We start from the raw sequence: 25,252 nt of genomic DNA on the forward strand, positions 1-25,252 counted from the left end.
TTTCGTCACCAATCCAATTAGCCGTTATTTACTGTAACAGAGTTGCCACTTCTGCAAGCCAGCTGATTTCTGTGGGGCTGCCAACGCGGCTTAATACCACAAAGCCATATCGACAACACAAAGCAATATAAACAACGCAAAATTCACAATTTCCGAGATAAAAACTAGTCTCCCAAACAAACAAACAATGGAGACGACCAAAACGGCTGCGGAGAAGCTGGCGGAGCGCAAGGCGCGTCTATTGGAGCTGCACAAGAAGCGGCAGGAAGCGCGCACGGACAACCACCAGGAAGTGGTGGCGGAGGACGCCCGCAAGAAGCTGCCAAAGAACTGGGAGGCCCGCAAGCGCCAGGCGGAATGGATACTTGCCGACGACAAGGCGCGCTCCGAGGCCCAGGCGGCGGGCAAGGATTACGAGCGCCTCAAGCTACTGGAGGTATCCGCCCTGGATGCGGATCGCATTGAGAAAAAGCAGAGGCGCAAGGACAATCCCGACCTGGGTTTCTCCACCTACGAGGCGCAGACGGCCAGGCAATACAACAGATTGGTCAAGAGCATGCCCGCCCGTGACATGGAGAAGTACGAGAGGCAGAAAGAGGAGCTCGGCGACGCCTTCTACGGCGGGGCACACACCACTTTGCACTCGAGGACGAAGGACACTCCGGGTGCCATCAACAAAATGGTTGAGGATCTGGAGCAGCAGATCGAGCGCCGCAAGAAGTACTCGCGCAGGAGGATCTACAACGACGACGCGGATGTGGACTTCATCAACGAGAGGAACTCCAAGTTCAACAAGAAACTGGACAGATTTTACAGCGAGCACACGGCCGAGATCAAACAGAATCTGGAGCGCGGAACAGCCATCTAGGTTAAGTCTTTCTGTATTTTGTAACTATAAGATTCATACCTGAATGGTACCTAATTTTCCTTGTCTATGTTCATTCAGGGAGTAACCACACTACCGAAGCCAATAATAGACAATTCTTATGAAATTTTATTTAAAAATTAAAATACAAACCTTTTTATAAAATCAATCCACCATAAAATAGTTCATTTTAATACAACAAAATAAATAGATTATTAAAGAACAAATGAAATGAATGAAATGAAAAAAAAATAACATTTTACAAAGTTTAATAGTGTATTTTATATGAGGGCCAATATATTTATTTCTGTTATACCTTAGGTTTTTGACGACCTTTAGGACCTTCGGGTGAGAGTCGATCACGATTGAATTGGTTAAACCAGTTTTATGAAATCGCCATAGATATATTAAAGTTGGTCGATACACCTCGTAGTAATACCGTACATCAAAAGTTGTGAAGCAGCCCTCGTAATACTTTACTCCTAAATTAACAAAATTCTTCCCTCTTCACGGAAGGAAGTAACTTAATATTTAAAAAAAAAAATTAACAAAATATTTTAAGCAAGTTGGCAGCTCTGCTTCCTTGGCAAAAAAAATAGTTTTAAATTTGATGCGACAATGCAGCAGTTCAGTTCGCGGGAGAAGTATATGGTATCCAACACCTTGAATTGCTGGCCCGTGATGCTGCAGGGCCACTCCGTGCTCATAGATCTGCAGAACGAGACCTCCGTGGCCGGGATCATCGACATAGCCGATGGGCACATGACCTGCGAACTCACCCATGCAGTTTTCATCGATCGCAATGGAGGTCAGCATCCCTTTGATCACTTCATGGTGCGGAATCGCATGATCCGGCAGATACACATACCCACGCACTTGGATGCCGAGCAGGAGCTTCGAAAGGCCATGGAACGGGGTGTCCTGCGAAGGACCCGAGTGGAACCCAAAAAGGGAAAGCGCACTTTCAAGCAAAAGCGAGCGGAAATGCGACACAAGGAAACCCTGCAGATGATCTCCCAGCAGAAAAAGGAACAAAAAGAAACGTAGACTATATAGGCCCCCTAATCATGAATATTTATTTCCAAAAATATAAACTGTCCAATGTTAATCGAAAGGCAGAAGTAAGAAAAGCAGAAGACTAATTTATCATTCTGATTTATTCCAAGAATTACAAACTTCGTTTTATAGAATATCTTATATTCCCCTAATCCAAACTCTAGTTAGCGGCCTGCTGCTGCTCCTTGTACTTGTAGTGCAGCTCCATGCAGTCGGTGTTGGAGATGTTGACCCAGCCGTTTTCCTTGATGTGATACACGCGAATGATGCCGCCGGAGTAGGCATCCCTGAAGGTGGCATGGTAGATGGCTCGGCGTCCCAGCTCCTGGGCCTCCTCATCCTCCAGATCCCAGTGGTAGCCGGAGTCCAGCACGCCATAGGCGTACAGCGATCCACTGCCCACGGAGAACAAGTTGCCGGGTGTGCGAGATCCCTCGGAATCCACGTAGTACAGGCCAGGACCACGTTTATCGTAGCCAGCCAGCATCATGCCCATGCTCAGGCCCATGCCCTTGTACTCGTGGGCAATGTTGGCCATGATCTTGCTGGCGGCGGCCACAGAGATGCGCTCCTTGTTGCGCAGCTCGTGCAGGCGGCACTCCTTGGACAGCACCCTGTCCCAGTACACACAATCGGCGGCACCGCCGGCCAAGGTGCCCAGCATGAACTGGTTGATCTCCACGATCTTCTTCATCGACTGGGAGCCAATGTAGGAACCACCAGTGGCACGGGAATCCACTGCTAGGAGAACGCCGCCCTTGAACTTGAAGCCCAGCGTTGTGGTGCCGTGATCAAAGTCGATTTTGATGCCGGTCTTGTCGGCATTGGCCTGGATCTGGTTGAGGTTGTGCAGGGGCTGTAAAAAAGTCGGGTATTTAGTGAAATCCTTAGAGTAATAGGGGAAACAAGGAACTCACATCCTCGAATGGCGGAGCAGCCAGTGTGTAGGGATTGGCCAGATTGCAGTTGGTCACCTTCAGGTCGTCCTCCGCATCCTCCAAGGACCAGGCGGTGGGCTTCATGTATGGAGCATTGTTTATCTTGCAGATTTCAGCCAAAGCCATGGTTAAAGATTCTATAAAACAATTGCAAAAGTTGAACGCAGAATGCCGATGACAAACAAAATTGGTTTCTCTGCTAGTGTGACCGCACTGTACCACCGCCAATTGGAACAACTATCGGCTGTAACGATAACGATAGCTGCTGGAGGTACGGCAACCCTGCCGCGAAACCTGTTGCCAATTTTGCCTGTGATTGGCTTTCTTTTAGTCTCTTTTTTAGGCCTGGCTTGAAGCCAAATTAACTCTGGGCGTTCCACCTAACGTTGGCAAAATAGCGCAGATTCGGGGCTTTGAATAGGCCAGAGAATAGCATGTGTAAATACGTGGGAGTGGCGAACAGCAATGTGTAAATAACGGCGCGAAATCGAGAATCGAAATTAGTGAAAAGTAAGTTGGGAATACCTCGCGTGCTGACTGTTGCATGCAACGGAGGTGTTTGAGCAGTGTGTGATACCGATTTTTACTTATTCTGTTTTTTTTCAAAACAAAAATATAACGTAATATATACGTTTAATACCTTTTATAAATATTTGTCTGTTGTTATTGGTTAAATAAACAATCAATTACGGGTAAAGTTACTCCAAGAAAAATGGCCTCCTCCGAGGCCAAGGGTAAAAACCCTTATTCGGAGCTGAGCAACGTTAAAAGGCCGAAATTATCGCCCTTAAATAAAAAGAAAAAACCTACGGATAACAATTTAGTAGAATCGGAAAGCGAAGAAGTTGTGATGAAAGAAGTCATTGACCCTGTAAGTCATCCGAGTCCAACCAGCCAAGTAAGTGGTAAAGCTATAACGGATCCTGCTAGCAAAGAAGAGAAGAGAGAAAGTGGAAATTTGGAAAACAACGGATACTCGTACAGCAGCGCTCACAAGGGACCCTTTGTGGTCTACATAGACAAAATTGGTGAAACCAATGGCGAAAACCGACCTAGAAGAGTTCCTATAAATCCTCTTGAACTAAATGCTGTCCTGCTAAAATTAAATATTAAAGATATAATTTCAGTAAATAAGATTGGTTATGGGCGCTGCAAGGCTGAGTGCAAGTCAGCAACGGCAGCTAATAGCATCCTGTCCTCAAATCTTAAAAGTAATGGTTACGAACCTAAAATTCTTAAGCATTTCATTTTTAAAATGGGTATTATTTTTAATATTCCGACAAAATTTTCCGACTCTGAACTTAAGGAGTACATTTCTTCTCCAGTACCTATTCAAGAAATAATTCGTGTGAAGACTAAGGACCGAGACAATAAAGATATTTTTATTAACACTCCTAGGGTTAAGATTCTTTTTAAAGGTACTCAAATTCCCAACGAGATTGTCTTCCTGTACACCAAAATTAATGTTAGTCCATATGTTCCTTTTAGTCAATGTTTTCGTTGTTTTAGATTTAATCACTTTGCTCAGCATTGTAAACAAACTGAACAAAAATGCAGTAAATGTTCTCTTTCGCATTCAAGAGAACAACAATGTAATCAACTCGTTTGTGCCAACTGCAAACAAAATCACCCAGCCACCTCTCTTGAGTGCCCTGCTCGTAAGAGAGCGTACGCTATCCAGAAATGTATGACTATTGAGAATTTATCACGAAATGAAACGAAGATTAGGTACCCCTCTCTCTTCCAAATTTTAGATGAAGTCGACACCAACGACTTAACCCACTTCCCCCAGCCAACATGGCAAAGAAAATCTGCCAATCCAGTGTTACAAAATAATACCAAAATAGCTACCCAACAAATATTTGCACAAAACCCTTTTAATAAGGTTGTTAAGAACTCTCTTAACAAGAAAAACGAAGATAAAAATTCACGCGACACTATGATCAGCTGGAAAGCTGCTCTTTATGAACATGAGTACACTCCAAACGAAAAGTTTTCTCTCATTCATTCTAATCCACCTAGTTCCTCACCCTCTAGTCAACCTTTTTTAGACAATCCAGCTCTTGAAGCTGCGGAGAATAGCTTAAATCAATTAGCTTCTGAAATATCCTCATTTCTAGTCAACGAAACAACCAATTTAGTACCTGAATCAAGAAACTTTTTAGAGAATTTAAGAAACAGAATAGCACTTACAAACTCAAAAATTGATTTGTTCAAAATTAATCAACTTGTTTAATTTTGAATAATAACTTTTTTATTTATTTATTTATCTATTTACTTATTTTTCTGATTTTTTTTTTTTTTTTTTTTTTTTTTTTTCTGTTAAATTAATTGTTTTTTATTTATTCGTTTTTCTTTTCTCTTTCATTTGTCTATCTGTTTTCATTTGAAAATAAAACATAAAGTTATATTATTTAAATGACAATAAAAATCCTACAGTATAATATTCAGAGCTTAACTGCTAATAATAACAAACAATTACTAGAATTATTCTTAGTAAACAATAACATAGACATAGCAATTTTATCAGAGATATGGATTTCCAATAATTCCATGTGTAGCTTGGCAAATTATAATTTTGTATGTAAGCCGCGTAACGATGGTTATGGAGGCGTTGGAATTTACTTAAAAAAACACATACGCTTTAAACAAATCAACTGTGATATTAGCTTAGAAGTCATTGGTATCCGTACAATTAACCTAAGAAATAATATTAATATTTTCAGTGTCTATGCTGCTCCCAGCACAGACATTAATTCTTTTCAACAAGGCTGCGATGATCTATTTACTATTGCTGCTCAATCGAGTGGTCTAACTGTCATAGGTGGTGACTTCAATGCCAAATCCAGCATTTGGGGTAATAATACTCAAGATGTCAGAGGCGGTATTTTAGAAAATTCCCTCTTACACTCCGGTTTCTTTTGCCTTAACAACGGCTCTCCAACTTACTCCCATAACCCATCCTATACTTCAACACTCGATCTCACTTTCATTAATAGTAGCAATCTTTGTTCTAACTGGTCCTCAATAAATTCTAAAATATCAAATAGCAATCATTTCCCAATCTTAATTGAAATAGACCAAATTTCTGCTTCGACTAATATTATTAAATTTAACCATAATAAAATAATCAAAGACTTTTCCAAAATTCAAATTACAACGTTAGATAGCATTTCCAACTTATCCCAAACAATACACTGTAATAATTCAATTAAAATAAATACAAACAATAGATATGTTCCAAAAAAGTATTGGGACGAGGTATGTGAAAAATTGTTTAGATTAAGAAACGCGTGCAGACAAAAATATTTTAAATCCAAACTACAATCTGATGCTATTGCCTATATTAACAGTAATAAAAAACTTAACAACTATTATTATAAAATGAGAAAAGAAAACCTCAATAAGCTAGCAGAAGACATTTCTAACCCCTCTTCTCTGAAAGATATGTGGAACAAAATCAAAAATCTTAAACTTTTTAAACAAATTAAACCGTCAAACAGTGCAATATCTGACTCAGAACATAGAGATTTTCTCAATCAAATAGCCACAGCTCCCAACACTGCGATGTGTCCTGACGTATCTTTTTCTCCTGATCTGCTTTATAGATATACCAACTCTAATTTCTCAGCGCGTGAACTTCTTGACTTCCTTAACTCTCGTAACCCAGACTCGGCTAAGGGTCTTGACAACATTTCATACAGAATGCTTCTATCTCTACCCTTAAGTCAAATAGAAAAACTGGTATCCCTGCTAAACATTACTTTAGACAATGGGTTTATTCCAGATCAGTGGCGGAAAATAAGGGTTATACCTGTTCCCAAAAAAAATCTAGACTCTTCAATTATTACCAACAACAGACCTATCTGCCTTCTAAGTGTGACTTTTAAGTGCTTAGAAGGTTTGATTAAATTGCGGATGGAAGAGTACATTAATAAAAATAAAATTCTGCCACCAAGATCCTATGCGTTCAGAAAAAACCATTCTACTGCCCAATGCATCAACGATGTAATAAATAACATAGCCAACCTAAAAGCTCGTGGTTTCCACGTTACCGCAGCGGTTTTAGACTTAAGTAAAGCCTTTGATGCCGTCAATATCCCTATTCTGGGTAGCAAATTAGTTAGTTTGGGTTTCGACCACAATCATATTTATTTCATTATAAACTTCCTTAGTAAAAGAGTTCTCACTATGGGTACTGCAGAGATAACTGTAAACAAAGGAGTTAGTCAAGGTAGTTGTCTGAGTCCAATCCTCTTTAATTTATATACAGCTGAGCTTCACAGCTTAAGTAATGACCATGACAGTATTCTGTTCCAGTACGCTGACGACTTCTTTCTAGTCTGTTATGACAAAGTCTTTTCGATGGCTGAAGAGAAATTAGAACAAAAAGTAAATAGGTTTATGGAACTGTGCAATATTAATAATCTTACTTTTAATCCAGACAAATCAGCCACCATTCATTTTAATCTAAGAAAAAAACCTTTAAGTATCTTGTGCAATAATATTATTTTAAAAAATGTAAATAGTATAAATTATTTAGGTAGAGTCATAAGTTCAAACAACTCGTCTGTTCAGCATGTAAATAAAACGATCTCTAAATCGAATCAAACGAATATGTTTATTCAAATGCTCAGTGGTTGCCGCTTCGGAGTACATCCAAGCAAGTCACTACTCTTTTATAAAGCATTTATTAGAACTAGATATGAATACGCCTGCTCCTCTTTTTCAAACATATCAAAATCAGTACAAAACAATATAAATAAGCATGCTAATTTCCACCTTAGAAAGGCCTTAGGACTTATTAAATCGACTCCAATTAATATTATTTATAATCTTGCAGCTGAACTTCCTCCAGCTTATAGGATTAAATTCGCTACAGCGAAGGAGTTGGCCAAAACGTTCGCTCATGGACTACCATCTGCGTCGCTTCTGTCAAACTCCTTTGTAGCCAAAAATACTAGTTACAGTAGAATTTATGCTGAATTTAAAAATATCCTGGATAGTATTGCTCCTATTTGTCCTTACTCTCTGTCCACACGCAAGATTTCAGTTGACACAAATTTCTTTAAAGGTACTTGTACAAATAAAAAAATGGCAAACGAGACTATAATTCTCTCTTTATTTAAAGAAAAAATAAGAAGTTTAACCTCAAAAAATATGGAAATCATCTTCACGGATGGTTCTGTGTCGGAAAATTTTACAGGAGGTGCCTTTGTCCACTTAAATTCCAATTCGATAAAAAGTTTCTACACCGACAAAAAACTATCGTCGCTGACTGCTGAACTCACAGCCCTAGAAAAAGCCATTGACTTCGGTATTTCAAAAAAGTTCTCCAAAATAGCAATTTTAACTGACAGTCTTGGTGCCATCCAGACAATAAAGAACACGAACTCCAAAAACTGCATCTCTCAATGCATTCTGAAAAAAGTCATAAACAACCCAACCCTGCTATCCATAGAATTTCACCACATTCCAAGCCATTCCAATATTTGGGAAAACGATCTCGCAGATACAGCGGCTAAAAATGCTAAAATTAACGGCTCTTTCGCACCCGTCAGATGGACCCTTAAGGACGCAATCAATCATATGTTCGCGCAAATAAAACAAGACTGGGAGCGTGAATACAGTCTGTTCTCATTAGAGCGTAACAAGGGTTACTCTCTCCTCTCACCATATACCACTTCCAAGCCTTGGTTTAAAAACAAAGAACACCTATTCAACCGTATAGAAACGAAGACTCTAAACAGAATCTTAAGCGGACATGCTTTTGACAAATACACACTTTCCAAAATGAAAGTCTACGATAACGCCCTATGCGATTCGTGTAACGTTAATGAAGACATTTCGCATATTTTGTTAAATTGCTCAAAATATACACCAACAAGACAAAATTATCCAACACTACTTAAATATAACGATATCTATCGTTTACTTGGAAATGAACCAATTGAAAATTGGACATCGATTACCAGTTTCATTCGAGCTGCTAATATTAATATCTAATACAACACACTCCACACTGCTCATTTAACACACTATAACACCATCCACGCTTATACCAACTCACAAAATCTCAAAATTAAAATTTCTCACACATATTGATAACATTTTCATCGCTTATCGTTCATCGTCATCGCTCATCGTTCATTGTCATCATAACATCACCAGAAACTACTGCACGATATTTACATAGCTGTCCATTAAATTTTGTTTTTCTTGAAATTTAATTTCATACATTGGCAGTGGCGTTAACCCGTTCCAACGGGGCGGCCAAATAATTCTTCCCTCTTCACGGAAGGAAGTAACTTAATATTTAAAAAAAAAAAATAAGTTGGGAATAAAGAAAACCAAGGCGGACTTCGGGCCTGGTTTTTAGACCTAGAAATTCGCTGTAATGGTGTTTAAGATAAAGGAAACCATATATGTTTTTGTTATGGTGCGAGAGTGTTTTAAAGGTTTAAATATATTTGCACTGTGTTAGGAGGAGTGTTCCTGAAATTTCAAACCCTTTCCGAAAACTCTTTTCTCAACTCCCACTTTTGTTTGTAATTGCAATTACTACGTGGTACGCCATTACGTGAAGCACACACACATGCGCATACACGGCAAAAAAATAGAAGATCAAAGATCATGTTCACATAATCCTAGGTCAAGTTTATCTCTATGACATCACTATGAAGTTTAATTCGAGCCAAAAACTCTTTTAATTGTCTTCAAAAGTAAAAAACTATAGTTACCATTTACAATTCCGTTAAAAATATAAAAACAAGCGTAAAATTTTGAACATACCTATATTTTTTAATTCAAAAACAAAATATTAAAAATAAATATTTTCTTTGATGTAAAATAATAATCAAATATAAGTCACCAATCAAAAAGTTGTCACAGTGTAAATTAGTTGTCTAGTCTTGAATTGACTGGTTTTTAATGATTTTCTCCTGGATTCTTTTGAACCTGTTATTATTTGATTGATTTAAAAATAATAAATTTAAATTATAAGACATCATAGCCAATTAGGTTAAGTTATCTTTTATAATAATCCTGATTTTGGGTAGTTGTAAGATTGTTCGTAAATAAATATAAATTCATTTTTCTTTCTAAATACTACCCTCAGACAATGCAGCATGGATCCTCCCGCATTCCGAAACAGGAAGCTCTGCCGAATGCCATCTGCGGGGTGAGTTTACGACCTTACAACTACAATGATGACACCAAAATATCTCCATTTTAGCCCGATTCCAGCAACTGGACCTCGCTGCACGAGGCGGTGGCCGCAGGGGATGATCGTCGGGTGGAGGGTCTCCTGTTCAGCAATGCGGACCGCCTGGCCAGGGAGTCGCTGCAGGGAAATACCCCGCTCCATGAGGCCGCCAGTCGAGGCTTCAGTCGCTGCGTGAAATTGATCTGTTCACCGCCAGCGCCACCCACTTCCTCGGGTGTTGGAAAGCCAGGAAAGGGGCAGAAGGACAAAGACAAGGACAAGGAGAAGAGCAAGGGCAGGGCGAAGGTGGCCCACCAGACCATCGAAGCCCTACACAATAGTGCTCTGAGTATAGCCAATAACGAGGGCCTTTCCGCCCTCCACTTGGCCGCCCAAAATGGACACAATCAAAGCTCCAGGGAGCTTCTGTTGGCCGGTGCCGATCCCGATGTCCAGAACAATGTGAGTGGGGATGGGATCATATTTATACCTTGGCTATAACCTCATCTTCTTTTCCAGTACGGCGACACTCCGCTGCACACCGCCTGCAGGTATGGTCATGCCGGCGTCACCCGCATCCTGCTCTCCGCCCTCTGCGATCCCAATAAAACCAATCTCAACGGTGACACCGCCTTGCACATCACCTGCGCCATGGGTCGCAGAAAGCTCACGAGGATACTGCTCGAGGCGGATGCTCGTCTGGGCATCAAGAACGCCCAAGGCGACTGCCCCATGCACATAGCTATAAGGAAGAACTATCGCGAGATTATCGAGATCCTGAACACGCCGAAGAAGATACGCAATCGCAAGGAGAAACCGAAGGAGGGTGGCAGCAGATCAGATAGGGATAGAGAGAGGGATGTGGTGGATAAGGGAATCAACTGGTCACCCTATGGCTGCCATTACTTTCCCGATCCGCGCGCCTTTCCCTCGCCGAAACTGGAGACCCTGCCCAAAGAGCCGCTGAAACCGGGTGAACAGTACTTCCTCGACTTGGCAGGACACATTCACAAGGGTCCTGTGAGCGTGGGCAACACTTGCTACTGTGGACCCTTCTTCAGGCACATTGAAAACAAACTCAACTGCAACCGGAAGAGCTTGAAAAAGTATGTCCACAAGACCAAGGAGCGTTTGGGTCACAAAGTTCAGGCGTTGGCCATCAAAACGAACGATCAGATTGAACAGCTCACGAGGACGATGATCGAGGACAGGTTAAGATGCGAGAGCAAGAGGCAGCACCTCAGCGAGTTCTTGAGGAGAGGGGAACCCATGCGATCCACCTTCGATCAGCAGAACCGCAGCTCAAGGATCGAAAGAACACTCTCCAGGTGTCGCAGTCTGGAGCTCTTGGAAAATCATAATGAAGGTGGTGGTGGTAGACTAACTAATTCCAGAAGTGTGGATGTACTTGAAGATCAGGCGGTGGAGGCCATAGTGCACCGATCAGCGGAGGTCCAGCTGGAGAGCGACAGCGATGAAGATTCCATTGAAGCTAGGGAAGAGGTGGAAGGAGGAGAACAGGAGGATCAGGAGCAAGATGGAGAGGAGGCAGAGCCAGAGGAGCAAGTGCAACAGCTGGAACACTCAAAGCTAGATGAACTCAAACTCGATTTCCTCAAGGTATCCGAAAGACTGGGAGTTCTGTTGGAGAAAACCACCTTGATCATGGAGAGGGACAGTGAGCAGGAGAGCAAGCACCAGCCGTCCTCCCTATCGCCACCCTATAAACCCCATCCCAGACCAGAATCCGCCCAACTTCGGGAAGACAAGGAGAGTGTTAACAGCCCCAATTTCGATGAGTACACCAGTGTAATGCGGCGCTACCCGAACTCCAGTGAGACCTCGAATCCCTCCCAGAACTCCAACAGTTGGGACTGGGAGGCTTCGCCCACGGGCAGCAATCCGCAGCCAGACTACCACAAGTACTACCAGCGGATTGGCAGAGGGGAGAACATGCTGAACTCCGTGATAAAGGCTTTGAGAAAAGATGCCTCCTTTGCGGACCTGGGAAAAGAAGAGGCGGCAGTCAACGAAAGTGCCGAACGGATGGGCGGCGATAAACTGCTCTACAAGGAGCAGGCCAGCGAGGCAGCTGGCATCTCGAATCTGATGAAGCGGCAGCCCCTGTGCTTGGAGGACAACTATCCCGCCATGTCGAATCTGTTCTACTCCAACCCCCTCATGGAGTATGCCGAGGAAGCGGAAGTGCGGCAGAATGGCAACGAACATGTGAACAAGGTCGAGATCCGCAACAGTGAGATCAAGTGCCTGAAGAAGCCGAATGCCGGACAGGTGCGGGATATGGTGGCCCAGCTGCAGAACACCATAGACACCAATCGGCAGGACTCGCAGACGGCGAATGTGATTGCGGCAAGATCGCACTCCCGCCTGAATAACAACTTCCAGCAAATAGAGGCCACCACCTCTTCGAATCCCTCGCCCACCTACAGTATTCCCCACAGGAATACCGCCCAGGTACAGTTTGGACTGCCGGAGAGACACATACCCAAAGATGCCTATTTCCATGAACTGCCCCACCGAGCAGCGAATCCCCAGAACCCGCAGAGGAGGATCCACTCCGGCTACGTACCAAATGCGAACTACTATCGCAATGAAGATCCCTACGTGGAGAGGCTTCCTCTGCCAAATGCTCCCCTGAGGCAAGCGGACTATGTGGGTGCGCCGGTCACCTACAGGCCCATTCACTCGCCCACCTTTCAGGCCATTGTCCCGCCCCATCCGAATCCGCGGCCCAGGAACTGGCCACACCCCAGCCTGGCTGCCAACGACATCGATCTTGACGAGGTGTCAGCCGTGGGCCTCTACAACAATGTCTCAAGTCTAGTTTGAGTCTGGTAAACCCCCGAAAAACTCCCCGTGTACATAGCTAAGACTCACATATTTATATTAATCGTATTCAAGTTCTAAACTACGAAGCAAAAGTTAACTTATTTCCAATTGATAAATCTAAAATACCTAAATACAATACAAAGTTATACGAAAAACAAGTTGTATTCATTATTCGTGTTTTAAAAAAGGCGGAAATCCCAAAAAAAAATATGATTCCCCAATAGATTCCTGAACCCCTCGCTCCTGAATGAAAGCCAACCGAATGTTTTCGATCAAAATATATTTTTCTTTAAAAATGTTTAATAATAGTATTTATGCATGTGTAAATATCAGAATGTCAAGTACATATATTTATTGATAACAGATCATTTTGGTGTTTTGATAGACATGCGGCTTATGAACTCTGTATAATGGTGTAAACGAAATCAACCAGGAAATCATCTCAATAATCGAGCTCAGATGGTTGGGTGGGAATTTAAAAAAACCAAATCCCCACCGCTGACAAAAGTAAACAAGTGGTAAATTGGGCAACATTTTGATATCGTAACGTTCACCAATATGTCTGCGGTAATGTTGTTAGTACAATTTTAGCAAGTGCCTAATAATGATTTCTCGATGTCTTTCGTAGTTAATTTAAAATTCTATATAAATGACACTGCTGCTGAACGGCGCCTGCTACTTAAATTTACCGGCCACTTAATAATATCTTAATTCTGAATAGTCATATTACAAATACAAATTACAATAGCCAATAATTTAGTCACTTTCGCATGTATAAGTATGTTTCTATGTAGGTATGCTCTATGTAAGTATGTATATCGCCTAATTTAAGTCTATTAATAATAGTTGTTGCTCTTTTTTTTTGTTTTGGGGGCATTGTTGGCTTGGAAACTGTGGATGTGACGTGAGTAACCCGGCATTTCGCTCTGTGTAACGTAACAATGTTGGTCTTAGGACTGCAATTGGATGTGAACTATGATCGCTTGTGGGGCGCCAAGTGACATATTCTCGGTCAGGTAACGTCTCAAAGGGGACTGTTGTCGGAGTCTTCGCGTTCTTGGATTGTGGTAATGCTCTGTTGCAAGGCATTGGGTGTCAGCCATTCTCTGGAAACCCAAGATAATATATTAGTAATAATAAATTGATTTTATTAAACTGCAAAATACTTACTTTGGCAAACATCTTTGTAGAAATGGCACACAGGAGCTGAAATGCGCTAAACGATTGACCCAGCTGGGTATTTCTTGGCCGCAAAGTATCTGGAATGCATAAAAGGGTTGTCTTAGAGTTATATTTACTGAATGTAGTATATGTCATATTTTGGTTCCACTTGTGCACTCATGTATATTGTGTTAAAACTCAAATGTCGTATCCTACAAAACAGAAAAAAAAATGCTACACCCCATACCCTTTACTTAATAACTGACGAGTATTACATCTGATAACTTGTTCCCAAATAAAATGATTCATGTCAGAATATTTGGGTTGTAACTCACGGTATCACGATGATTCATTAATCAGCACACCCATAAAATATGGTTCTCATATCTCTGAGGGTTTCGGAAACACCCAAATACAATCAATTTCAATTGTCTTTGGAAAGTTTGCCCATTTCCAAAGGCTGAGGCTTATGCTAAAGATATCTCACCTGAGTAAGTGAGCCCGAGAAGTGGTTGCAATTGTTGTTCATGAGATGGTACCGGTCGCCCCGGAACTGATTGCCCAGCTCCTCGACGATCCGTCGCACCTCCTCGTACGTGAAGTCGGTGCAGCCGATCTGGATGCTCTGCCGAAACTGAAACTGATCGCCCAGCTCGTCGTGATCCCGCGGCGAGATCTCAAAGACCCCCGTAAAGGGAAACGGATGACCGCCGTAGGCGAACTCGGTGCCGAAGGCTTCTACGCCGGAGTGGAAAACGCCCAGGCCAATTGAGGTGGTGTACTCGTTGATCCAGTACTGCAAAAGCAAAGATATTAAGCTGGGATTTGGCTAGGAACGGAAATGGGATAGAGATGTGCATACCATATCGTAGACATTGAGTATAACAGGCTCGCGAGTCCCCATATTGGAGGGCAGGAGCTCTTCATTACCGATCTCGTCTTTGGGAACACTGAGACAGCTCGGAAACGACAGATTGCACGGCAATCCGTTGGAGAACATTGATTAAATGCGTCGTTGGTTTTGTGGGGGCTCGAAGTATATGAAGTCTGCAAGTGGGGAGACCTTTAATTAATCTCGGTTCACAAGCATATGCTGGATGGAAACACAATTCGTATATGTAGCTATATACATATGTGCGTACCTCCAATTGGAGGTTTTAACTTCAAGTTTAACTTTAACCGATTCTCAGAACGTACATACACACATATATAGCCGAGAGTGCGTAGAATACATATATGTATATATATCTGGATGCAGTTACATATAAGCACATACATCGGAGGAAATGTGTCATAGCAGCGGATGGACTTACACTGTTCAGGCGCTCCTCAGCAACCCATTCTCCACAAACAGAAACCTAACAAATCATAAAGGGCCAAATTAAATATTCTTAAAAGTTGCTTTTCAACTTCCGCTTTTGTTTTCAGTTTACACAAAAATTTTTTTGTTTATGGATTGGTTGCAGAGTTGTCACTTGTGCTGAGGTGGTTCTCGGGGAACTGGTTCTTCGATTGCAAGGCTCGATAACGATAGCTAAGCTCACCTTAAATAATTTTAGGTTTTAATTTAGCTTTAGTTAAATAAAAAATACTAACTTAAACTATTCTTATGGCTTAGATCACCCTTTAAAGCCGGTTTTTTGTTATAATTATTCCATTTAGTTATATTAAATACCCCGGAACTGGTTCCCAAATGAGTCACAGCTGACTGCTTATCAGAACTGGCCCATTCCCAACACGTTCCATTCCCGTTGCTATAGTAAATTGCGGACAAAAACACTAAAAACTTTAATTAAACTAACAAAAAGTGCATTGTTTTGCTGAATATGTGCAGTATTGGCTGCTCGCGACCACTGACTTGATGTTTACGATGGATTAGGGATTCACTGCCGCCCGTAACAGGCAAATTGAGTGCCGTGACGAAAGTCCAATCGATTGTTGACCGAAATAAAAATAAATCCAAGAATTGTTGAAATCTACCAGTAACCGGGGGTCAAGACCATGTAACGAAGGATCACGCTGCTGGCAGGGACTACAAATTGATTACGGCTGTTAGGTACGACCAATGCTTGGTGGGTGTGGTCTATAGCGCACATGTGTGGGCGTGAGTACAAAGAAATGCCAAGAGGTCACATCTTATAGGCCTATTCCTCCTCTTCCAGATCCCTGAACTCCGGGTGATACATGCTATAAGAAGGGAGCTCCCACCAGACATGCGGCTGGACACTCCATTGACCAACGGATAAGCAATAACTAGCAACTAGTATTCAGGCATCCCACGAAGACTTCCATTAGATCAGGTCCTAGCCATGTTTTCCGACGACACAGATGAGCTGGACACCATCGCCGATGTGATGGGTCTGCGGTCGCAGGCGCGTCTCAATACGTTTCGCGAAATGTGGTACCATGTCTTTCTGTGGGCCCTGTTCTCCTCCATTTTCATCCACACCTGCGCAGCCCTGGTGGCCTTCGTCACGCTGCGTAAACACAAGTTCGGGCGATTCTTCTCGATCCTGATCCTGGTCATGGGTTTCCTGTCGCCGGCCTCGAGTGGCATCATCAGCAGTGCGGTCATCGCCTTCGTGCATCGCGCCTCCAGTCTGCCCATGTCGCCCATATATGCCATGATCTGGGGCCTCGGGCAGACCATAGTCTCCGCCTGCCTGGGATTCACTCGGATTCTGGCCACTCTTTAGAGTACGGACTGAAGTTTTTCCACTCACCACCACTGCACTCTCATCAATCCAATCCAATGTTCACAGAGTTCCGGCTTTCGACCGGACATATTATCAATTCTTCAGGTGTGCAAACAATTAATTGAATTCATAGTTATGTGTATAGGAACATTGTGATTTTTAAATTATACCTTATACGATGAGAAGAATAATGTAAAATATTTAGCTCTTACTTTAACATTTAATTCTAATTGTACATAATTTAGAAAGCTAATATATATGAGCAGATTCTAAAGCGACGAAGTGATTTGTTTTCATCTAGAAGATAGTGATTAAGAGGACTAGATCAGAGTGTTGGGATCCTTAGAGTTATACAACGTATACAGCTTATTACTGAGCACATTGCCGATGCGTCTTTCGGTGTGGAGAGGTTGGGGTCCATTGCATCGCTTGATCTTCATGTCGGCGAGAGTTTGCACAGCCGCGGGATCACTGGCGAAGTGATCAATGAGTTTCTTGGGGCAGGGATACTGGGCTATAATCGACTCGGCCACCTCCAGCGTGACCATGGGCAAGCGGTTCAGATGTTGTTGCCAGAGGCGGCCATAGCCATTGCCCTGATCCACTTTGACGCACTGCTTCTTGTCGTTGGCCAGGTACTTCTTAAAGCCACCCAGTGTCTCGTTACGCTGTTTTTTATAGGGAGCTTCAGCTATGGCTTTTGTATAGCGTTGGAGAAGGGCCAAGAGCTCCTGGCTTTCGGGTTTGTTCAGCTGCTCTATGTGGAGTTCCTGGAGCAACTGCATCTCTATCAAAGCATCTTGGCCTGCAGAACTGCCGTGTTTGCTGTGACGCAACTTTGGTAAGGCTATTGTATACTGACAATCTGGAAAGGAGGCATATAACCTGGGGCCCAGGCAAACGAGACTCTGATCCTTAACGGCCTTTTGGAAGCTGGATTCGGAGAGCCACTGGACCACTTGGTTCTCCCGCTTCCAGGCTTCATCCAGGCCAGTGGGGCTGGTGCCCAGGGCTATCGTCTGCTGGCCCACATTGCGTTCCCACAGGATGCAGTGGCTCACCGGCAAGCTCTTGATTTCATACTTCAAATCCGTGGAATTCAGTTGCTGCACCATCTCCTGACCCACGGGAATGCCCAGAAATCCGGCATCTATAACCAAACGCACATATTTCATGCATTCTCCGGGCCTGATGCGCTTCTGTTGCTCCCGTAGAGCCTGTTTGTGTAGTTTATCCACTTTATTCGACATGGTTTACGAAAGTCCGCCAAATAATATTTATTAAAAATTGTTTTAGAGATGGTAAGTAATCGATAGGTTTTAGGCTTAGCCAGGTTTCATACCAAGGTTTGTGAAGCCGCTATGTTTCCATGGATATTTTTGTCTGCAATATTTAGGGTGTGCTTGGGACAATACGGTCACACACTCAACGCACGCCACACGTGTTTTATTTACCACTTCTTTTAAAGTCAGGAAAAGTCTTAAGAAACCCACTTAAAATGTATCTGATGTACACAATTAACGAGAACGGAGACCGCGTCTACACCCTGAAGGTAAACTCCCAATAATCCTTATATTTTGTCACCCACTGACCTCGTAACTTGTTGATTTCCCAGAAACGCACTGAGGATGGTCGTCCCACTCTGTCTGCTCACCCAGCACGCTTTTCGCCGGAGGACAAGTACTCCCGCCAGAGGATCACCATCAAGAAGCGCTTTGGCCTGCTCCTCACCCAGAAGCCAGAGCCCATCTACTAAGCCGAAGTTTATTTTAATTAGTGTACATCTTTATTTACAAATAATAAGTTACAAAATAACATAACTAAGGCGTTTAAATGCGGCGCTTCAAACCCGCCGTATAGTCGAACAATTGGGGATTCCGGAACTCGCCGCGCATATCCAAAACGTAGTACAGTGTCTTGCCCTTGACCTTGATGGGTAGCTGCACCCGGGCCATGTTTCGGGACTCCTCGGCGGATATGCACTTCAAAGGCACTGTCATAATACGATTCCGGTTAAAAGGTCCGTAGGTCACAAAGGAAACGCTCTGGCCTCCCTTCCTCAAGATGAGAAAACGCACCGAGCGCAGGGTAAACATCCAGACAGCAAACAGAATTCCATATCCTATAGGGTTTGCCAAGGTTTAGGTGGGTTTTAGAGATATCAAAGCTTATGCCGGCTTACCTATCAGGAAACTGCAGGCTGTGATGCCGTTTCTGTACTTATTATCCCCCAGATTTATGCGTTGGAACCACTTTAGATCCTCCCCTGGTTTCTCCACCACCGGGGCATCTTTGAGCGTCGTAAAGGCGAAATGTGAGAGATAGGTCCAGAAAACAAACTGGCAGATCCCGAAAAAGTTCAGCATCGTGTAGAATCGCGGGTTCTCATACTTGAAGAGTATTATATCCTTGGGTACGGTGGTGCTCACATCGAAGGGGGCGGTAGTTTGGGAGGAGAACCTCTTCATCGCGGAACCAACCGGCGTCTTGGTAACAATAGCCGGCACTGTCAGCCTGAAACTCTGAAGACTAAGCCGCTTTACGGAATTGACGCTCTGGCGCAGAGCGAAATTTAGCAGGTTGCTCATCTTAATTGAAAACTTTCTGCATTTGTTATTATAAAACAATTTAACCTACAATCTACAGATGTTTATTTTTTTTTTTAAATATTAAGTTACTTCCTTCCGTGAAGAGGGAAGAATTATTTGGCCGCCCCGTTGGAACGGGTTAACGCCACTGCCAATGTATGAAATTAAATTTCAAGAAAAACAAAATTTAATGGACAGCTATGTAAATATCGTGCAGTAGTTTCTGGTGATGTTATGATGACAATGAACGATGAGCGATGACGATGAACGATAAGCGATGAAAATGTTATCAATATGTGTGAGAAATTTTAATTTTGAGATTTTGTGAGTTGGTATAAGCGTGGATGGTGTTATAGTGTGTTAAATGAGCAGTGTGGAGTGTGTTGTATTAGATATTAATATTAGCAGCTCGAATGAAACTGGTAATCGATGTCCAATTTTCAATTGGTTCATTTCCAAGTAAACGATAGATATCGTTATATTTAAGTAGTGTTGGATAATTTTGTCTTGTTGGTGTATATTTTGAGCAATTTAACAAAATATGCGAAATGTCTTCATTAACGTTACACGAATCGCATAGGGCGTTATCGTAGACTTTCATTTTGGAAAGTGTGTATTTGTCAAAAGCATGTCCGCTTAAGATTCTGTTTAGAGTCTTCGTTTCTATACGGTTGAATAGGTGTTCTTTGTTTTTAAACCAAGGCTTGGAAGTGGTATATGGTGAGAGGAGAGAGTAACCCTTGTTACGCTCTAATGAGAACAGACTGTATTCACGCTCCCAGTCTTGTTTTATTTGCGCGAACATATGATTGATTGCGTCCTTAAGGGTCCATCTGACGGGTGCGAAAGAGCCGTTAATTTTAGCATTTTTAGCCGCTGTATCTGCGAGATCGTTTTCCCAAATATTGGAATGGCTTGGAATGTGGTGAAATTCTATGGATAGCAGGGTTGGGTTGTTTATGACTTTTTTCAGAATGCATTGAGAGATGCAGTTTTTGGAGTTCGTGTTCTTTATTGTCTGGATGGCACCAAGACTGTCAGTTAAAATTGCTATTTTGGAGAACTTTTTTGAAATACCGAAGTCAATGGCTTTTTCTAGGGCTGTGAGTTCAGCAGTCAGCGACGATAGTTTTTTGTCGGTGTAGAAACTTTTTATCGAATTGGAATTTAAGTGGACAAAGGCACCTCCTGTAAAATTTTCCGACACAGAACCATCCGTGAAGATGATTTCCATATTTTTTGAGGTTAAACTTCTTATTTTTTCTTTAAATAAAGAGAGAATTATAGTCTCGTTTGCCATTTTTTTATTTGTACAAGTACCTTTAAAGAAATTTGTGTCAACTGAAATCTTGCGTGTGGACAGAGAGTAAGGACAAATAGGAGCAATACTATCCAGGATATTTTTAAATTCAGCATAAATTCTACTGTAACTAGTATTTTTGGCTACAAAGGAGTTTGACAGAAGCGACGCAGATGGTAGTCCATGAGCGAACGTTTTGGCCAACTCCTTCGCTGTAGCGAATTTAATCCTATAAGCTGGAGGAAGTTCAGCTGCAAGATTATAAATAATATTAATTGGAGTCGATTTAATAAGTCCTAAGGCCTTTCTAAGGTGGAAATTAGCATGCTTATTTATATTGTTTTGTACTGATTTTGATATGTTTGAAAAAGAGGAGCAGGCGTATTCATATCTAGTTCTAATAAATGCTTTATAAAAGAGTAGTGACTTGCTTGGATGTACTCCGAAGCGGCAACCACTGAGCATTTGAATAAACATATTCGTTTGATTCGATTTAGAGATCGTTTTATTTACATGCTGAACAGACGAGTTGTTTGAACTTATGACTCTACCTAAATAATTTATACTATTTACATTTTTTAAAATAATATTATTGCACAAGATACTTAAAGGTTTTTTTCTTAGATTAAAATGAATGGTGGCTGATTTGTCTGGATTAAAAGTAAGATTATTAATATTGCACAGTTCCATAAACCTATTTACTTTTTGTTCTAATTTCTCTTCAGCCATCGAAAAGACTTTGTCATAACAGACTAGAAAGAAGTCGTCAGCGTACTGGAACAGAATACTGTCATGGTCATTACTTAAGCTGTGAAGCTCAGCTGTATATAAATTAAAGAGGATTGGACTCAGACAACTACCTTGACTAACTCCTTTGTTTACAGTTATCTCTGCAGTACCCATAGTGAGAACTCTTTTACTAAGGAAGTTTATAATGAAATAAATATGATTGTGGTCGAAACCCAAACTAACTAATTTGCTACCCAGAATAGGGATATTGACGGCATCAAAGGCTTTACTTAAGTCTAAAACCGCTGCGGTAACGTGGAAACCACGAGCTTTTAGGTTGGCTATGTTATTTATTACATCGTTGATGCATTGGGCAGTAGAATGGTTTTTTCTGAACGCATAGGATCTTGGTGGCAGAATTTTATTTTTATTAATGTACTCTTCCATCCGCAATTTAATCAAACCTTCTAAGCACTTAAAAGTCACACTTAGAAGGCAGATAGGTCTGTTGTTGGTAATAATTGAAGAGTCTAGATTTTTTTTGGGAACAGGTATAACCCTTATTTTCCGCCACTGATCTGGAATAAACCCATTGTCTAAAGTAATGTTTAGCAGGGATACCAGTTTTTCTATTTGACTTAAGGGTAGAGATAGAAGCATTCTGTATGAAATGTTGTCAAGACCCTTAGCCGAGTCTGGGTTACGAGAGTTAAGGAAGTCAAGAAGTTCACGCGCTGAGAAATTAGAGTTGGTATATCTATAAAGCAGATCAGGAGAAAAAGATACGTCAGGACACATCGCAGTGTTGGGAGCTGTGGCTATTTGATTGAGAAAATCTCTATGTTCTGAGTCAGATATTGCACTGTTTGACGGTTTAATTTGTTTAAAAAGTTTAAGATTTTTGATTTTGTTCCACATATCTTTCAGAGAAGAGGGGTTAGAAATGTCTTCTGCTAGCTTATTGAGGTTTTCTTTTCTCATTTTATAATAATAGTTGTTAAGTTTTTTATTACTGTTAATATAGGCAATAGCATCAGATTGTAGTTTGGATTTAAAATATTTTTGTCTGCACGCGTTTCTTAATCTAAACAATTTTTCACATACCTCGTCCCAATACTTTTTTGGAACATATCTATTGTTTGTATTTATTTTAATTGAATTATTACAGTGTATTGTTTGGGATAAGTTGGAAATGCTATCTAACGTTGTAATTTGAATTTTGGAAAAGTCTTTGATTATTTTATTATGGTTAAATTTAATAATATTAGTCGAAGCAGAAATTTGGTCTATTTCAATTAAGATTGGGAAATGATTGCTATTTGATATTTTAGAATTTATTGAGGACCAGTTAGAACAAAGATTGCTACTATTAATGAAAGTGAGATCGAGTGTTGAAGTATAGGATGGGTTATGGGAGTAAGTTGGAGAGCCGTTGTTAAGGCAAAAGAAACCGGAGTGTAAGAGGGAATTTTCTAAAATACCGCCTCTGACATCTTGAGTATTATTACCCCAAATGCTGGATTTGGCATTGAAGTCACCACCTATGACAGTTAGACCACTCGATTGAGCAGCAATAGTAAATAGATCATCGCAGCCTTGTTGAAAAGAATTAATGTCTGTGCTGGGAGCAGCATAGACACTGAAAATATTAATATTATTTCTTAGGTTAATTGTACGGATACCAATGACTTCTAAGCTAATATCACAGTTGATTTGTTTAAAGCGTATGTGTTTTTTTAAGTAAATTCCAACGCCTCCATAACCATCGTTACGCGGCTTACATACAAAATTATAATTTGCCAAGCTACACATGGAATTATTGGAAATCCATATCTCTGATAAAATTGCTATGTCTATGTTATTGTTTACTAAGAATAATTCTAGTAATTGTTTGTTATTATTAGCAGTTAAGCTCTGAATATTATACTGTAGGATTTTTATTGTCATTTAAATAATATAACTTTATGTTTTATTTTCAAATGAAAACAGATAGACAAATGAAAGAGAAAAGAAAAACGAATAAATAAAAAACAATTAATTTAACAGAAAAAAAAAAAAAAAAAAAAAAAAAATCAGAAAAATAAGTAAATAGATAAATAAATAAATAAAAAAGTTATTATTCAAAATTAAACAAGTTGATTAATTTTGAACAAATCAATTTTTGAGTTTGTAAGTGCTATTCTGTTTCTTAAATTCTCTAAAAAGTTTCTTGATTCAGGTACTAAATTGGTTGTTTCGTTGACTAGAAATGAGGATATTTCAGAAGCTAATTGATTTAAGCTATTCTCCGCAGCTTCAAGAGCTGGATTGTCTAAAAAAGGTTGACTAGAGGGTGAGGAACTAGGTGGATTAGAATGAATGAGAGAAAACTTTTCGTTTGGAGTGTACTCATGTTCATAAAGAGCAGCTTTCCAGCTGATCATAGTGTCGCGTGAATTTTTATCTTCGTTTTTCTTGTTAAGAGAGTTCTTAACAACCTTATTAAAAGGGTTTTGTGCAAATATTTGTTGGGTAGCTATTTTGGTATTATTTTGTAACACTGGATTGGCAGATTTTCTTTGCCATGTTGGCTGGGGGAAGTGGGTTAAGTCGTTGGTGTCGACTTCATCTAAAATTTGGAAGAGAGAGGGGTACCTAATCTTCGTTTCATTTCGTGATAAATTCTCAATAGTCATACATTTCTGGATAGCGTACGCTCTCTTACGAGCAGGGCACTCAAGAGAGGTGGCTGGGTGATTTTGTTTGCAGTTGGCACAAACGAGTTGATTACATTGTTGTTCTCTTGAATGCGAAAGAGAACATTTACTGCATTTTTGTTCAGTTTGTTTACAATGCTGAGCAAAGTGATTAAATCTAAAACAACGAAAACATTGACTAAAAGGAACATATGGACTAACATTAATTTTGGTGTACAGGAAGACAATCTCGTTGGGAATTTGAGTACCTTTAAAAAGAATCTTAACCCTAGGAGTGTTAATAAAAATATCTTTATTGTCTCGGTCCTTAGTCTTCACACGAATTATTTCTTGAATAGGTACTGGAGAAGAAATGTACTCCTTAAGTTCAGAGTCGGAAAATTTTGTCGGAATATTAAAAATAATACCCATTTTAAAAATGAAATGCTTAAGAATTTTAGGTTCGTAACCATTACTTTTAAGATTTGAGGACAGGATGCTATTAGCTGCCGTTGCTGACTTGCACTCAGCCTTGCAGCGCCCATAACCAATCTTATTTACTGAAATTATATCTTTAATATTTAATTTTAGCAGGACAGCATTTAGTTCAAGAGGATTTATAGGAACTCTTCTAGGTCGGTTTTCGCCATTGGTTTCACCAATTTTGTCTATGTAGACCACAAAGGGTCCCTTGTGAGCGCTGCTGTACGAGTATCCGTTGTTTTCCAAATTTCCACTTTCTCTCTTCTCTTCTTTGCTAGCAGGATCCGTTATAGCTTTACCACTTACTTGGCTGGTTGGACTCGGATGACTTACAGGGTCAATGACTTCTTTCATCACAACTTCTTCGCTTTCCGATTCTACTAAATTGTTATCCGTAGGTTTTTTCTTTTTATTTAAGGGCGATAATTTCGGCCTTTTAACGTTGCTCAGCTCCGAATAAGGGTTTTTACCCTTGGCCTCGGAGGAGGCCATTTTTCTTGGAGTAACTTTACCCGTAATTGATTGTTTATTTAACCAATAACAACAGACAAATATTTATAAAAGGTATTAAACGTATATATTACGTTATATTTTTGTTTTGAAAAAAAACAGAATAAGTAAAAATCGGTATCACACACTGCTCAAACACCTCCGTTGCATGCAACAGTCAGCACGCGAAAGATACAGATGTTTATATTTTGGTTCTT

The 25,252-nt window shown here is 40.8% G+C and overlaps 9 protein-coding genes across 12 annotated transcripts; 5 read left to right on the forward strand and 4 right to left on the reverse strand.

Moving 5' to 3' along the window:
- The first annotated feature begins 86 nt into the window (after window positions 1-86).
- On the forward strand, window positions 87-1,100 carry LOC108036261 (pre-mRNA-splicing factor Syf2). The gene has a single exon (XM_017112272.3). It carries the CDS (start codon window positions 188-190, stop codon window positions 866-868), a length of 681 nt encoding a protein of 226 aa, XP_016967761.1. The 5' UTR covers window positions 87-187; the 3' UTR covers window positions 869-1,100.
- A 342-nt stretch (window positions 1,101-1,442) lies between these two features.
- LOC108036670 (uncharacterized) lies at window positions 1,443-1,995 on the forward strand. The gene has a single exon (XM_017112952.3). It carries the CDS (start codon window positions 1,484-1,486, stop codon window positions 1,910-1,912), a length of 429 nt encoding a protein of 142 aa, XP_016968441.1. The 5' UTR covers window positions 1,443-1,483; the 3' UTR covers window positions 1,913-1,995.
- A 9-nt stretch (window positions 1,996-2,004) lies between these two features.
- LOC108036669 (proteasome subunit beta type-5) lies at window positions 2,005-3,086 on the reverse strand. Its single transcript, XM_017112951.3, has 2 exons — window positions 2,839-3,086; window positions 2,005-2,777 (listed from the first exon to the last, which is right to left on the reverse strand). Exons 1-2 carry the CDS (start codon window positions 2,983-2,985, stop codon window positions 2,082-2,084), a joined length of 843 nt encoding a protein of 280 aa, XP_016968440.1. The 5' UTR covers window positions 2,986-3,086; the 3' UTR covers window positions 2,005-2,081.
- A 99-nt stretch (window positions 3,087-3,185) lies between these two features.
- Window positions 3,186-13,089, forward strand: LOC108036654 (uncharacterized). 2 transcript variants are annotated; one of them, XM_017112934.3, is made up of 4 exons: window positions 3,186-3,369; window positions 9,977-10,039; window positions 10,094-10,525; window positions 10,583-13,089. In XM_017112934.3, the coding sequence occupies exons 2-4, from the start codon at window positions 9,980-9,982 to the stop codon at window positions 12,911-12,913; spliced, it is 2,823 nt and encodes a 940-aa protein (XP_016968423.1). In that variant the 5' UTR covers window positions 3,186-3,369; window positions 9,977-9,979; the 3' UTR covers window positions 12,914-13,089. The 2 variants fall into 2 exon arrangements, with proteins under 2 accessions (XP_016968423.1, XP_050744165.1); XM_050888208.1 differs by lacking the exon at window positions 3,186-3,369 and adding an exon at window positions 9,015-9,163.
- An 87-nt stretch (window positions 13,090-13,176) lies between these two features.
- Window positions 13,177-15,566, reverse strand: LOC108036674 (deubiquitinase DESI2). Its single transcript, XM_017112956.3, has 5 exons — window positions 15,388-15,566; window positions 14,937-15,121; window positions 14,562-14,870; window positions 14,084-14,172; window positions 13,177-14,019 (listed from the first exon to the last, which is right to left on the reverse strand). The coding sequence occupies exons 2-5, from the start codon at window positions 15,072-15,074 to the stop codon at window positions 13,938-13,940; spliced, it is 618 nt and encodes a 205-aa protein (XP_016968445.1). The 5' UTR covers window positions 15,075-15,121; window positions 15,388-15,566; the 3' UTR covers window positions 13,177-13,937.
- A 223-nt stretch (window positions 15,567-15,789) lies between these two features.
- On the forward strand, window positions 15,790-17,046 carry LOC108036666 (transmembrane protein 170A). 2 transcript variants are annotated; one of them, XM_044092298.2, is made up of 2 exons: window positions 15,790-16,130; window positions 16,237-17,046. In XM_044092298.2, exon 2 carries the CDS (start codon window positions 16,384-16,386, stop codon window positions 16,768-16,770), a length of 387 nt encoding a protein of 128 aa, XP_043948233.1. In that variant the 5' UTR covers window positions 15,790-16,130; window positions 16,237-16,383; the 3' UTR covers window positions 16,771-17,046. The 2 variants fall into 2 exon arrangements, with proteins under 2 accessions (XP_043948233.1, XP_016968436.1); XM_017112947.3 differs by having other exon boundaries at window positions 15,791-16,178.
- LOC108036664 (crossover junction endonuclease EME1) lies at window positions 16,971-18,081 on the reverse strand. Of its 2 annotated transcripts, XM_050887762.1 has the most exons (2): window positions 17,656-18,081; window positions 16,971-17,595 (listed from the first exon to the last, which is right to left on the reverse strand). In XM_050887762.1, the coding sequence occupies exons 1-2, from the start codon at window positions 18,018-18,020 to the stop codon at window positions 17,091-17,093; spliced, it is 870 nt and encodes a 289-aa protein (XP_050743719.1). In that variant the 5' UTR covers window positions 18,021-18,081; the 3' UTR covers window positions 16,971-17,090. The 2 variants fall into 2 exon arrangements, with proteins under 2 accessions (XP_050743719.1, XP_016968435.1); XM_017112946.3 differs by having other exon boundaries at window positions 16,971-18,081.
- Window positions 18,082-18,181: 100 nt separating this feature from the next.
- LOC108036660 (H/ACA ribonucleoprotein complex subunit 3) lies at window positions 18,182-18,590 on the forward strand. The gene is made up of 2 exons (XM_017112942.2): window positions 18,182-18,322; window positions 18,386-18,590. Exons 1-2 carry the CDS (start codon window positions 18,269-18,271, stop codon window positions 18,524-18,526), a joined length of 195 nt encoding a protein of 64 aa, XP_016968431.1. The 5' UTR covers window positions 18,182-18,268; the 3' UTR covers window positions 18,527-18,590.
- LOC108036659 (transmembrane protein 223) lies at window positions 18,534-25,223 on the reverse strand. Its single transcript, XM_050887219.1, has 3 exons — window positions 25,058-25,223; window positions 18,953-19,506; window positions 18,534-18,892 (listed from the first exon to the last, which is right to left on the reverse strand). The coding sequence occupies exons 2-3, from the start codon at window positions 19,356-19,358 to the stop codon at window positions 18,600-18,602; spliced, it is 699 nt and encodes a 232-aa protein (XP_050743176.1). The 5' UTR covers window positions 19,359-19,506; window positions 25,058-25,223; the 3' UTR covers window positions 18,534-18,599.
- Between the last annotated feature and the right edge of the window lie 29 nt (window positions 25,224-25,252).

This window comes from Drosophila biarmipes, chromosome 2R, assembly GCF_025231255.1.
Source record: "Drosophila biarmipes strain raj3 chromosome 2R, RU_DBia_V1.1, whole genome shotgun sequence".
NCBI classification, from domain to species: domain Eukaryota; kingdom Metazoa; phylum Arthropoda; class Insecta; order Diptera; family Drosophilidae; genus Drosophila; species Drosophila biarmipes.